The sequence below is a fragment of the Phocoena phocoena genome, chromosome 14 (assembly GCF_963924675.1).
Source record: "Phocoena phocoena chromosome 14, mPhoPho1.1, whole genome shotgun sequence".
NCBI lineage: Eukaryota > Metazoa > Chordata > Mammalia > Artiodactyla > Phocoenidae > Phocoena > Phocoena phocoena.
This window is the reverse complement of record NC_089232.1, coordinates 54,487,322-54,501,553: the sequence shown is the minus strand read 5'-3', so window position 1 is coordinate 54,501,553 and position 14,232 is coordinate 54,487,322. Positions and strand designations below refer to the sequence as shown.

The following is a 14,232-nucleotide window of genomic DNA, read 5'->3' as shown; positions in this document are numbered from 1 at the left end:
CAACTAGAAAACCCTGCATGCCACAATGACTGAGCCCATGCACTCTAGTGCCCGTGCGCCACAACTAGAGAAGCCCACATACAGCAACAAAGAACCCAAGTGCTGCAAAGAAAGATCCTGCATGCCACAACTAAGACCCGACGCAGCCAAATAAATAAATATAATTTAAAATAAAAATAAAAGCTCCCTACAAACAGAAGTCCAGGACCAAATGGCTTCACAGGCCAATTCTACCAAATATACAAATAAGAACTTGTACCGATCCTTCTCAAACTCTTCCAAAAAATTGAAGAGGAACACTCCAAAATACATTCTGTGAAGCCACCATCACCCTGATACCAAAACCAAAGACACCACCAAAAGAGAAAATTAAGGCCAATATAGATGAAAAAATCTCAACAAATATTAGCAAACCGAATCCTACAACGCATTAAAAAAGATCATATACCACGACCAAGTGGGATTCATCCCAAGTTCACAAGGATGGCTCAACATATGCAAATCAATGTGATACACCACATAAATGAAAGAAAAGACAAAAACTACATGATTATCTCAGTAGACGCAGAAAAAACATTTGACAAAATTCAACATCCATTCACGATAAAAACTGTTACCAAAGTGGGTATAGAGGGAACATAATCTCAACATAATAAAAACCATTTATGATAAACACACAGCCAATATAATACTCAATGGTGAAAAGCTGAAAGCCTTCCCACTAAAATCTGGAACAAGACAAGGATGCCCACTCTCACCTCTTCTATTCAATATAGTACTGGAAGTCCTAGCCACAGCAGTCAGACAAGAAAAAGAAATAAAAGGTATCCTAATTGGAAGGGAAAAGGTAAAATTATCATTTTATGCAGATGATATGATGCTATATATAGAAAACCCTAAAGACTCCACACAAAAACTACTAGAACTGATAAACAAATTCAGCATGTAGCAGGATACAAGATTGACATACATAAATTGGTTGCATTTCTTTACACCAACAATGAAATATCAGAAAGGGAGTGTAAAAAAAAATAGCTTTTAAAATCGCACCCCCCAAAATAAAATGCTTAGGAATAAACCTGACCAAAGAGGTAAAAGACTTATATGCTGAGAACTATAAAGCATTAATAAAGAAGCCTGAAGACGGTTCAAAGAAAGGTAAAGATATCCCATGCTCTTGGATTGAAATAATATTGTTAAAATGGCCATACTACCCAAAGCAATCTACAGATTTAATGTAATCCCTATCAAATTACCCATGACATTTTTCACAGAACTAGAATAATCCTAAAATTCATATGGAACCATAAAAGACCCAGAATTGCCAAAGCAATCCTGATGAAAAAGGACAAAGCAGGAAACATAACCCTCCCAGCCTTCAGACAATACTACAAAGCTACAGTAATTGAAACAGCAATGGTACTGGCACAGAAACAGACACATGGATCAATGGAACAGAATAGAGAGCCCAGAAACAAACCCACACACCTATGGTCAATTAATCTTCAACAAAGGAGGCAAGAACACACAGTGGGTAAAAGACAGTCTCTTCAGCAAGTGGTGCTGGTAAAGTTGGACAGCCACATGTAAATCAATGAAGTTAGAACACACCCTCTCACCATACACAAAAATAAACTCAAAATGACTTAAAGACTTAAACATAAGACATGACGCCATAAAACTCCTAGAAGAGATCATAGGCAAAACATTCTCTGATATAAATTGTACCAATGTTTTCTTAGGTCAGTCTCCCAAGGCAGTAAAAACAAAAATAAACAAATGGGACCTAATCAAACTTACAAGCTTTTGCACAGCAAAGGAAACCATAAACAAAACAAAAAGACAACCTACGGAATGGGAGAAAAATTTGCAAACAACACGACCAACAAGGGCTAAATTTCCAAAATATACAAACAACTGACCAACAAAAAAAAACAAACAACCCAATTGAAAAATGGGCAGAAGACCTAAATAGACATTTCTCCAAAGAAGAAATACAGATGACCAATAGGCACATGAAAAGATGCTCAACATTGCTAATTTTTAAAGATATGCAAATCAAAACTACAATGAAATACCACCTTACACTGGTCAGAATGGCCATCATTTAAAAGTCTACAAATAACAAATGCTGGAGAGTGGGTGGAAAAAAGAGAACCCTCCTACACTGTTGGTGAGAATGTAAGTTGGTGCAGCCACTGTGGAAAACAGTATGGCGGTCCCTCAGAAAACTGAAAATAGAATTACCATATGATCCAGCAATCCCACTCCTGGGCATATATCCAGACAAAACTATAATTCAAAAAGATACATGCACCCATATGTTCATAGCAGCACTGTTCACAATAGCCAAGACATGGAAACAACCTAAATGTCCATCAGCAGATGAATTGATAAAGATGTAGTACATATATACAATGGAATACTACTCAGCCATAAAAAAGAATGAAATAATACCATTTGCAGAGATTATCATACTAAGTGAAGTCAGAAAGAGAAAGACAAATATCATATGATATCATATATATGTAGAATCTAAAATATGACACAAATGAACCTATCTATGAAATAGAATCAGGGACAGAGAGAATAGACTGGTGGTTGCCAAGGAGGAGGGGCTGGGAGAGGGTTGGATTGGAAGTTTGGGATTAGCAGATGAAAACTGGTATATACAAAATGGATAAACAACAAGGTCCTACTGTATAGCACAGGGAACTCTATTCAATATCCTGTGATAAACCGTAATGCAAAAGAATATGAAAAAGAATGTATATATACGTATAACTGAGTCACTTTGCTATACAGCAGTAGTTAACACAACATTGTAATTCAACTATACTTCAATAAAAAATAAATTTAAAAAAATAAAATATGACACAAATGAACCTATCTATGAAATAGAAAGAGAATCACAGACAGAGGGCACTGGTGGTTGCCAAGGGGTAGGGGTTGGGGAGGGATGGAGTGGGAAGTTGGGGTTAGCAGATGTAAGCTTTTATATACAGAATGGATAAACAACAAGGTTCTACAGTATAGCACAGAGAACTATATTCAGTATCTGTGATAAACCATAATGGAAAAGAATATGAAAAAGAATGTATATATATGTATAACTGAATCACTTCGCTGTACAGCAGAAGTTAACACAACACTGTAAATCAACTATATTTCAATTTTTAAAAAAAGAAAAAAAAGAAAATGCACATTCCTGAGTCCCCACACCCAGAGATCCTGAATCAGTGGGTCTGGAATGGGGCTCAGTAATCTGCATTTTTCATCAGCACCTCTGGTGATTCTGACATACTTACTTTGAGTATAACTTTTTGAAGAACAGGCAAATTTAAGGAAATAGTCTATCAACAAGCAGGCCAAGACTGCATGAGTTAGTAATAACTAAGATCATTTCCAAGGTGGAATAGCCTTTAAGAAGCCTTCAGACTCCTGGAGACTTGTGTATCTGCTAGCCAAGTTCAGTTGGAGTAAGCATAATTGCTGTCATTAAACAGGAAGGTAATTTATTCTCTGTTCTTCCATTTCCACTATAAAATATGTTGACTCTAATATGCCATGCACCCAGCTTCAAATAAGCACACTTACTAACCTCAAGAACACCAAGGTTGATGAGTGGTATCCAAGTGGATAGCAAACTACCTGGTTATTGTAGTGAAATCCGACTTCCTAAACTAGTTACAATGCATGTGGTTCCAGCACTCTGGAAAACAATTTCACCATGTCTACAAGAGGAGCAGACAGGCACCCTGCTTGAGTGCTGTGGAGAAAGAGCTCCCTTTAAATCAACAGGGAACGTTTTGACCTCAGAAGTTTCACTGACTTGGTGGGAATAGGAATTTTAATTATATATTTTGATTTTCTTATACATCACTGTCCTCTTTTTTTTTTTTTTTTTTTGCGGTATGCGGGCCTCTCACTGTTGTGGCCTCTCCCGTTGCAGAGCACGGGCTCCGAACGCGCAGGCTCAGTGGCCATGGCTCACGGGCCCAGCCGCTCCGCGGCATGTGGGATCTTCCCGGACCGGGGCACGAACCCGTGTCCCCTGCATCGGCAGGCGGACTCTCAACCACTGCGCCACCAGGGAAGCCCCACTGTCCATTTTTGACTGAGACAAACTGTCACATGTTGAAAGTCATTGTGTTTTTCTAAGATTACGGTATCACTAACATTTAATAGCTTGAAGTCACGTGCTATGTCAATTTTCCAAATGTTTCTGAGCTAGAATGAAATTCATCTGCATATGAATAGTAGAAAGTGTTTCCACTTACATTGTACACCCATATCTTTAGTAAGTTGAAATCAGTGATTTCAAAAGAGGTTCCTGTGGGACTCTCTTTGAACTACTTTAATAGATTATCATCTCCAGAATTGTCTATAACTGATGTGACATATATAATCTGTAAGACATTATGTAACTATTATACCATAATCATCAGTGTCAAAGACCTTTTATAAAAATTGACAATACTATTCTGGTACTTTACCAATGTCTGCAGATCCTTAAATACTGTTCTAAGAAATAGGATTTTACTGTGGTTTCCTTAATGAAATGATCTTTCCCACTATAATGTGAGATCTTTCAAATACTATAATTTATCATTCATTACACGTTAGGTCACAGTAACTGAACAAGTTCATGTATTATCTAAGATAGTCTCACTCAAAGTTACCATGGTAACATGAAGACAGTTTCACTTCAGACTTGTACATGAATTACTTGAAGATCAGAAAGATCATTTAGTCCAGAACCCACTTTTAATAATCTATATACATCATTTAATCTCTAAAAATACATAATTATCAGCATTCTTTCTCTTTACAATTCAAGAACATGAATTCCTAGTGTGTGATTCTGTTCTTAGTGTAAATGTTGTGTCAACTGAGCATCTCTTCTATGTGGACTTTAAATAACAGCTGCTCTCCAACCTTAAAAATGTCATTTCTCAGTGCGTATACTTTAGTAACATTTACTTTTATAAGTAAACTAAGCAGAAAGTGAAAACTAGCAAACTAATCTTTTTGTCTAGTGTGCTGTTCTCAGTTCAGTTCTGCCATTTTTCATTTTAACCATCAGTAAAATGAGTGGATGCTCTGTGTCAGGGGTCTTTATCCAACATCTGTCCAACATCCTCTCCATGTGATCAGTTAACTTATATAGACATGTGCACGTAAATAGTGTTTTTAAATGAAAATGAAAGCATTCTTACCCAATTCTGTGTGATGCTTTGCTTCAGTCAAACCACAACTTTTTCTGTTACTTACAATCATTCAAATGTTTTCTTTTTTTACCAAAGCCTTTATCAAATGTAAGCATAAGCTTTAACTGACCTATTTTTCTGTGTCTAGAACAAAGAAAACAAATAGTCACATTAGTCTCCCATAACTTTATGAATTATTATGAACATCTTTGGACCAGCTCAGCCACAATTTCCAAATACCACATGTCCCTCCTGGAATAGCATTCAAGGCCTGCATGGATCCAAGGGGCACAGGGAGTCTTAATGGTTAAAAGTCTTACGAGGTACTACTAAGAATCACGTGGCATTCTTATTTCAGAAATTCAGAGCAGTCATGTACATCTAGGAGCTTAAGTTCCATTTCGCAGCAGTGTTCTTTACTGTCTGCTAATGAGATAATCCCTGATTTTAAAAACAATTATTCCTAGGATGACAAGAACTGGGATAAATGAATACAAAATCAGAAAGTTGGCTGTGAATCTGGACGTTGCACCTGGGCAGGTTCTCTCAATGAACTGAATTCCTTGACTGAAGGCACACATTGGATTAGTTGACAGAACCATTTGAGTTGCCTGCCAGGGAAGATTGACAATGTCAGATATGGTACTTGCAAGGTAATTTAATCAACACGTATTTATCAGATGCCCACTAAATGCTCAGCAGTCTGCTAAGTACTCTTCTTAAGAGACAGGAAATTTTAGAGAGCCCAGAATTCATTATTAGATGAAGCAATAGTGAGTGCTGGGGGCCTTGAAGATGGAAATGGGTTTGTTTCCATTTTGGGTGTATATTCAGTACCATAGTACTGATAAAAATTATGATCACTTAGCACTGAATATCCCAAGGTTACTAATGTTATCACCTAAAGATAGACAAAACGACTACTAAATTCTGCCCTGTCCTTTAAGGTGTCTTCACAGAGTGGCCTGGGATTTCCAATGGCCAGGAGGGCCTTGCTGTGCTCCCACTGCCCTCTTGTGGGATTAGGGAACAGATTTTTGCCGAAAATGGCTTCACTCAGCTACATACTCTGTACATTTGGGGGAAGAAGAAGCCGCTGCAGCCTGCTTCAACCTGTTCAGTAGGTATAGGAACTGATCCATCCAGAATATACTAGAGTTTACCTCCGTATACATTAAGTCTATCATTTTCTGAAAACATCGGAGTGCCCTTAAGCTACTGACCTTTGACAAGTGACTAACTTGACTACTGCTCATTATTTTCAAAATCAGAGAAAATGTTAGACTCTTCAAAACAAAGTTTTAAATCTCTTTTACAATATAGCATTTACTTAAAAAATACATTTCCCTCAAGGAATTGATTTTTTCAAACTAATACGTAAAAATAAATTCCAAAATTGAGTACTTACCACAAGTGAAGTTCTGGCCATAGAACTCATTGACTACAAGAATCTCAGAGCAATATTTTTGGAATGTAAAATAACTGAAGATTTTAAAAGGAAGGGGCATTTCTTCTGTGTTTCTTAAGAAAAAGCAAAAAGAAAGAAAGATGAACTTCAATAGGCTCTGGTAGCAGTCCTACCAAATGAAAAGAAAGGCAACCCTTATGTTTCCCAACAGGAATATACATAGTTTTTCATCTCTCATTATAAAAATATGTTCATTAGAAAAACTTCAAACTACACTGAGAAGTATAAAGAAATAACACTGCCCAGAAATAACTATCGTTAACATTTTGGTGATACATGTAATGTGTATTTATAACATTTTACATAAATGGAATTAAACTCCTCATCCTCTTTCCTAACTTGCTTTTTCAAACAAACGTATACCTCAGACATCCTTTCAAGTCAGTAAGCATAACACACCATCATTTTTAATCACAACTTGGTGATCCATTATAGTAGGAACCTTAATTTAACACACCCCTAATGATGGATTGGTGTCTAATTTTATTGGTAAGCACCACTGATGTAAAAGAAAACAAATAATACACCACATTAGAGGAGGATGTTTGTGATTAAACAGATTTGAGGTGCTAATGTATGAAGTGAGAACTAAACTGTAATACAGGGGGAAAAGGATGGTGAGAAAAGCAGACATTCGTTGTGAAACCTGTTTCAGGAGAAACTTCATGCTGACCCTGTGGCCTTCTTAGTTCACTCAATAGCTTTTATCAACCAACAGATAACGTATTACATTCTTTCTATTTGCGAGGCACTAGTTCTAGGTGCTTACGGAATTCGAAAGAAGTATCCTACCCCTAAAGACGCATAATGTAGTTGGGAGACATAAACTATACATTCTCAAGGCTATAAAAACACAGTGGTGAACAATTTGTGCTTAGAAAGTACAGAAAACCAGTACTACGTGTCCGTGACATTCTTGTATTTAGTATTTATGGTTTCACCAAGTGATCCCCAAACTCCATGACTTTCAGTTATTGGCAATTTTCTGAGGCACAAAATTGAATTACCCACATTGAGAGGCTGCTAAGTGGAAAGGACAGATCGGAGTCTGGGGAGGATGTAGGGGCAGAGGAAGGACACTCTAGGAAGGCAGAATGGTATGAGCACAGGCATGTGGGACTGGATGGACTAGAAAGGCAGAGGATCCGAAGTGGGAGCGGTGGGAGGTGAGTTTGGAATGGTTGCCATGAACCGGCTACTTCAGGGCCTTGCAGGCAGTTGACATTGAAGGACCATGATAAAAGTCACATTGCAACCAATGATTTAAGAAAATTAAAGTGGCACCAGCAAGTAGGATGGACCAGAATAAGAGTAGAGTAGGAACAGCAAAAAAGAGAGCAGGCTACAGCAGAAGTTCAAGGATGAGATGACAAAGGCTTGTAAGAGGATGATGGCCATGAGAAGATGGCTGCCCAGATGGCTAGAGTGTGAGGTGGGAACCATGTGTCTTCATCTTGTACCATACCACACAAGGCAAACTCAAAAGCTCCACGTGCATCTGTGATTTGACATCAGAGAAGAAAACCAGTGTGATTTGGTGACTGATCCAGTGTGCAAGCAGTCCAAGAAGAGAGAGTAGTCATTCATTTATTCACTCAATCCAAATATTTCTGGCAAACCTAATTGGTTAAAGGCCTTGGGCCAGCCACTGAGAAGAGCTATAATGATGAATGAGACACAGCTGCTGCCCTCAAGAGGCTGACTGCAACTGAGCAGCATGTGATGGGCTGTGAGACCCAACAAAGGGGGCTTTCAGAGAGAGCTCGCCCTGCCAAGGGAACAACAGCCAGGCTTCGTGCAGGCGGCAGAGGGGGGACAAATGGATCTGTGAAAGACACAGGAGGAGAGCTAGGCTGTGTCACAGCAATCCTTGCAGTACATCCGAGCGGGAGGAACCACAGATCTAAATTTACTGATGTGGGACCATCTACATTATATTGTTAAAAGGGGGGGAAAAGCATGCATACCTTACTCCTTCACAATAGTATGAGCTGATTTTAATTAAAGATTATATAAAAGTCTAGCAAAATACACAACAAAATTTAACTCTGGGTTGTGATACTTCAGGTAACTTTTACTTAACTTCCTTATACATTTCTGTATTGTGTGCATTTCTCCCCTTAAGAACTTGGCATTATTTTGTAAGCAGAAAGAACAACAAAGCTATTTCCACTTGTGTTTAAAGGAAGAGACAGCCAAAAGTGCACATGTTGCAGGCACTCAGTCAGGAAAGATGATGACTTGAGGGAAAATACATAAACCCAATGACTAGGAGGTTGATGTGGGGCCTTCAGGAGCGCAGTTTCACCCCAGTGATGGAGCGGAACCCAGCTGAAGCCTTGGGATGTTGAGATCTTGCAAAGAACCCAACAGCATTTTGATAATGTTGGCCACTGCCCCCCTCTCAAGAATAATCAGTCCCCTTTCCTATAAACCAAATACGTGAAATAGTGCCAGACTGATTGGAGCACATGATGTTTCAAATATGAAAGAGGAGATGCTGCTGAAGATTGGGTCTGTAATTTGCTGGCTTGATCCCATGCCATTGGGGTGACCTTATCTGTGCATTTTTCATAGATGCTAACAAGCCAACTAAGCAACATAGACAAATACAATGTAATGGTGTCACTGTAAAAAAATATCCTCCCTGACTGTTCAAAACCGAACCCACTTGGCTTTATAATAACTCACTACAGTTCATGAAGTGTTTCCACGTTGCTGATCTCATTCCAGTCTCATGATCCCTTGAGGCAGGTGGGGCTGAGATCATTATCTCCATTTTATAAATGAGGAAACTAATTTAGGTAGAAAAGTAACTTGCCAGTGGTCACTTGGCAACTAAGTGGTAGGAGAAGGACTCTGACTCCAGGGTCGGTGCTGTCTCCAGGGAGCCACATGCCTCCCCGGAGAGTCTTCACAGCGTGTGAGCAGAACAAAGTCAAGTCTGAGCTTAGTTTTCTTAACTGAACGTGGATTGCTCTGAGAGTTAATTAAACAAATATGATTACATACAATAGCTGCTCAATAGCTTTTTTCTTTGATTTTTTTTAACATATTTATTGGAGTATAATTGCTTTACAATGGTGGGTTAGTTTCTGCTGTATAACAAAGTGAATCAGCTATACATGTACATATAACCCCATATCTCCTCCCTCTTGCATCTCCCTCCCACCCTCCCTATCCCACCCCTCTAGGTGGTCACAAAGGACCAAGCTGATCGCCCTGTGCTATGCAGCTGCTTCCCACTAGCTATCTGTTTTATATTTGGTAGTGTATATATATCCATGCCACTCTATCACTTCGTCCCAGCTTACCCTTCCCCCTCCCCATGTCCTCAAGTCCATTCTCTATGTATGCGTCTTTATTCCTGTCCTGCCCTTAGGTTCTTCAGAACCTTTTTTCTTTTTTTGATTCTATATATATGTGTTAGCATACGGTATTTGTTTTTCTCTTTCTGAATTACTTCACTCTGTATGACAAGACTCTAGGTCCATCCACCTCACTACAAATAACTCAATTTCATTTCTTTTTATGGCTGAGTAATATTCCATTGTATATATGTGTCACATCTTTATCCATTCATCTGTCGATGGACACTTAGGTTGCTTCCATGTCCTGGCTATTGTAAATAGAGCTGCAATGAACATTGTGGTACATGACTCTTTTTGAATTATGGTTTTCTCAGGGTATATGCCCAGTAGTGGGATTGCTGGGTCCTATGGTAATTCTATTTTTAGTTTTTTAAGGAACTTCCATACTGTTCTCCATAATGATTGTATAAATTTATATTCCCACCAACAGTGCAAGAGGGTTCCCTTTTCTCCACACCCTCTCCTGCATTTACTGTTTGTAGATTTTTTGATGGTGGCCATTCTGACTGGTGTGAGGTGATACCTCATTATAGTTTTGATTTGCATTTCTCTAATGATTAGTGATGTTGAGCATCCTTTCATGTGTTTATTGGCAATCTGTATATCTTTGGAGAAATATCTAGGTCTTTTGCCCATTTTTGGATTGGTTTGTTTTTTTTGATATTGAGCTGCATGAGCTGCTTGTAAAATTTGGAGATTAATCCTTTGTCCGTTGATTCATTTGCAAATATTTTCTCTCATTCTGAGGGTTGTCTTTTCGTCTTGTTTATGGTTTCCTTTGCTGTGCAAAAGCTTTTAAGTTTCATTAGGTCCCATTTGTTTTATTTTTGTTTTTATTTCCATTCTCTAGGAGGTGGGTCAAAAAGGATTTTGCTGAGGGCTTCCCTGGTGGCGCAGTGGTTGAGAGTCTGCCTGCCAATGCAGGGGACGTGGGTTCGTGCCCCGGTCTGGGAGGATCCCACATGCCGCGGAGCGGCTGGACCCGTGAGCCATGGCCGCAGAGCCTGCTCGTCTGGAGCTTGTGCTCCGCAACGGGAGAGGCCACAACAGTGAGAGGCCCATGTACTGCAAAAAAAAAAAAAAAAAAGGTCTTGCTGGGATTTATGTCATAGCGTGTTCTGCCTGTGTTTTCCTCTAAGAGTTTGATAGCATCTGGCCTTACATTTAGGTCTTTAATCCACTTTGAGTTTATTTTTGTGTATGGTGTTAGGGAGTGTTCTAATTTCATTCTTTTACATGGAGCTGTCCAGTTTCCCAGCAGCACTTATTGAAGAGGCTGTCTTTTCTGCATTGTATATTCTTGCCTCCTTTATCAAAAATAAGGTGGCCATATGTGCGTGGGTTTATCTCTGGGCTTTCTATCCTGTTCCATTGATATATATATATATATATATTTTTTTTTTTTTTTTTTGCCAGTACCATACTGTCTTGATTACTGTAGCTTTGTAGTATAGTCTGAAGTCCAGGATCCTGATTCCTCCAGCTCCGTTTTTTTCCCTCAAGACTGCTTTGGCTATTCGGGGTCTCTTCTGTTTCCATACAAATTATGAAATTTTTTATTCTTGTTCTGTGAAAAATGCCATTGGCAATTTGATACGGATTTCATTGAATCTGTAGATCGCTTTGGGCAGTATAGTCATTTTCACAATATTGATTCTTTCAATCCAAGAATATGGTATATCTCTCCATCTGTTGGTACCGTCTTTAATTTCTTTCATCAGTGTCTTATAGTTTTCTGCATACAGGTCTTTTGTCTCCTTAGGTAGGTTTATTCCTAGGTATTTTATTCATTCCATTGCAGCAGTAAATGGGACTGTTTCCTTAAATTCTCTTTCAGACATTTCATCATTAGTGTATAGGAATGCAAGAGATTTCTGTGCATTAATTTTGTATCCTGCTACTTTACCAAATTCATTGATTAGCTCTAGTAGTTTTCTGGTAGCATCTTTAGGATTCTCTATGTATAGTATCATGTCATCTGCAAACAGTGACAGCTTTACTTCTTCTTTTCCAATTTGGATTCCTTTTATTTCTTTTTCTTCTCTGATTACTGTGGCTAAAACTTCCAAAACTATGTTGAATAATAGTGGTGAGAGTGGACAACCTTGTCTTGTTCCTGATCTTAGAGGAAATGGTTTGTTTTTCACCATTGAGAACTATGTTGGCTATGGGTTTGTCAAATATGGCCTTTATTATGTTGAGGTAAGTTCCCTCTATGCCTACTCTCTGGAGGGTTTTTATCATAAATGGGTGTTGAATTTTGTCAAAAGCTTTTTCTGCATCTATTGAGATGATGGTTTTTCTCCTTCAGTTTGTCAATATGGTTTATCACATTGATTTATTTGCATATATTGAAGAATCTTTGCATTCCTGGGATAAACCCCACTTGATCATGGTGCATGATCCTTTTAATGTGCTGTTGGAGTCTGTTTGCTAGTATTTTGTTGAGGATTTTTGCATCTATGTTCATCTGTGTGATATTGGCCTGTAGTTTTCTTTCTTTGTGACATCTTTGTCTGGTTTTGGTATCAGGGTGATGGTGGCCTCGTAGAATGTTGGCCTCGTTTGGGAGTGTTCCTCCTTCTGCCACATTTTGGAAGAGTTAGAGAAGGATAGGTGTTAGCTCTTCTCTAAATGTTTGATAGAATTCGCCTGTGAAGCCATCTGGTCCTGGGCCTTTGTTTGTTGGAAGATTTTAAATCACAGTTTCGATTTCAGTGCTTGTGATTGGTCTGTTTATATTTTCTATTTCTTCCTGGTTCAGTCTCGGGAGGTTGTGCTTTTCTAAGAATTTGTCCATTTCTTCCAGGTTGTCCATTTTATTGGCACAGAGTTGCTTGTAGTAATCTCTCATGATCCTTTGTATTTCTGCAGTGTCAGGTGTTACTTCTCCTTTTTCATTTCTAATTCTGTTGATTTCAGTCTTCTCCCTTTTTTTCTTGATGAGTCTGGCTAATGGTTTATCAATTTTGTTTATCTTCTCAAAGAACCAGCTTTTAGTTTTATTGATCTTTGCTATTGTTTCCTTCATTTGTTTTCCATTTATTTCTGATCCGATCTTTATGATTTCTTTCCTTCTGCTAACTTTGGGGTTTTCTTGTTCTTCTTTCTCTAATTGCTTTAGTTGTAAGGTTAGGTTGTTTATTTGAGAGTTTCTTGTTTCTTGAGGTAGGATTGTATTGCTATCAACTTCCCTCTTAGAACTGCTTTTGCTGCATTCCCATAGGTTTTGGGTTGTCGTGTTTTCATTGTCATTTGTTTCTAGGTATTTTTTGATTTCCTCTTTGATTTCTTCAGTGATCTCTTGGCTATTTAGTAGCATATTGTTTAGCCTCCATATGTTTGTATTTTTTACAGTTTTTTTCCTGTAATTGATATCTAGTCTCATAGCGTTGTGGTCGGAAAAGATACTTGATACGATTTCAAATTTCTTAAATTTACCAAGGCTTGATTTGTGACCCTTGCAAGATATGATGTATCCTGGAGAATGTTCCATGAGCACTTGAGAAGAAAGTGTATTCTGTTGTTTTTGGATGGAATGTCCTAAATATCAATTAAGTCCATCTTGTTTAATGTATCATTTAAAGCTTGTGTTTCCTTATTTATTTTCATTTTGGATGATCTGTCCATTGGTGAAAGTGGGGTGTTAAAGTCCTCTAGTATGATTGTGTTACTGTTGATTTCCCCTTTTATGGCTGTTAGCATTTGCCTTATTTACTGAGGTGCTCCTATGATGGGTGTGTAAATATTTACAATTGTTATATCTTCTTCTTGGATTGATCCCTTGATCATTATGTAGTGTCCTTCTTTGTCTCTTGTAATAGTCTTTATTTTAAAGTCTATTTTGTCTGATATGAGAATTGCTACTCCATCTTTCTTCTGATTTCCATTTGTATGGAATATCTTTTTCCATCCCCTCACTTTCAGTCTGTATGTGTCCCTAGGTCTGAAGTGCGTCTCTTGTAGACAGCATATATATGGGTCTTGTTTTTGTATCCATTCAGCCAGTCTATGTCTTTTGGTTGGAGCATTTAATCCATTTACATTTAAGGTCGTTATTTATATGTATGTTCCTATTACCATTTTCTTAATTGTTTTGGGTTTGTTATTGTAAGTCTTTTCCTTCTCTTGTGTTTCCTGCATAGAGAAGTTCCTTTAGCATTTGTTATAGAGCTGGTTTGGT

The 14,232-nt window shown here is 38.1% G+C and overlaps 1 protein-coding gene across 1 annotated transcript in view; it reads right to left on the bottom strand.

Annotated features, from left to right (window-relative positions):
* Positions 1-14,232, bottom strand: part of ABCG5 (ATP binding cassette subfamily G member 5) — a 43,057-nt gene that overhangs the window by 3,392 nt on the left and 25,433 nt on the right. The window contains 3 exon segments of the mRNA XM_065890829.1: positions 5,631-5,798; positions 5,800-5,821; positions 6,619-6,731. Of these exon segments, the coding sequence (XP_065746901.1) occupies positions 5,631-5,798; positions 5,800-5,821; positions 6,619-6,731 (303 nt within the window).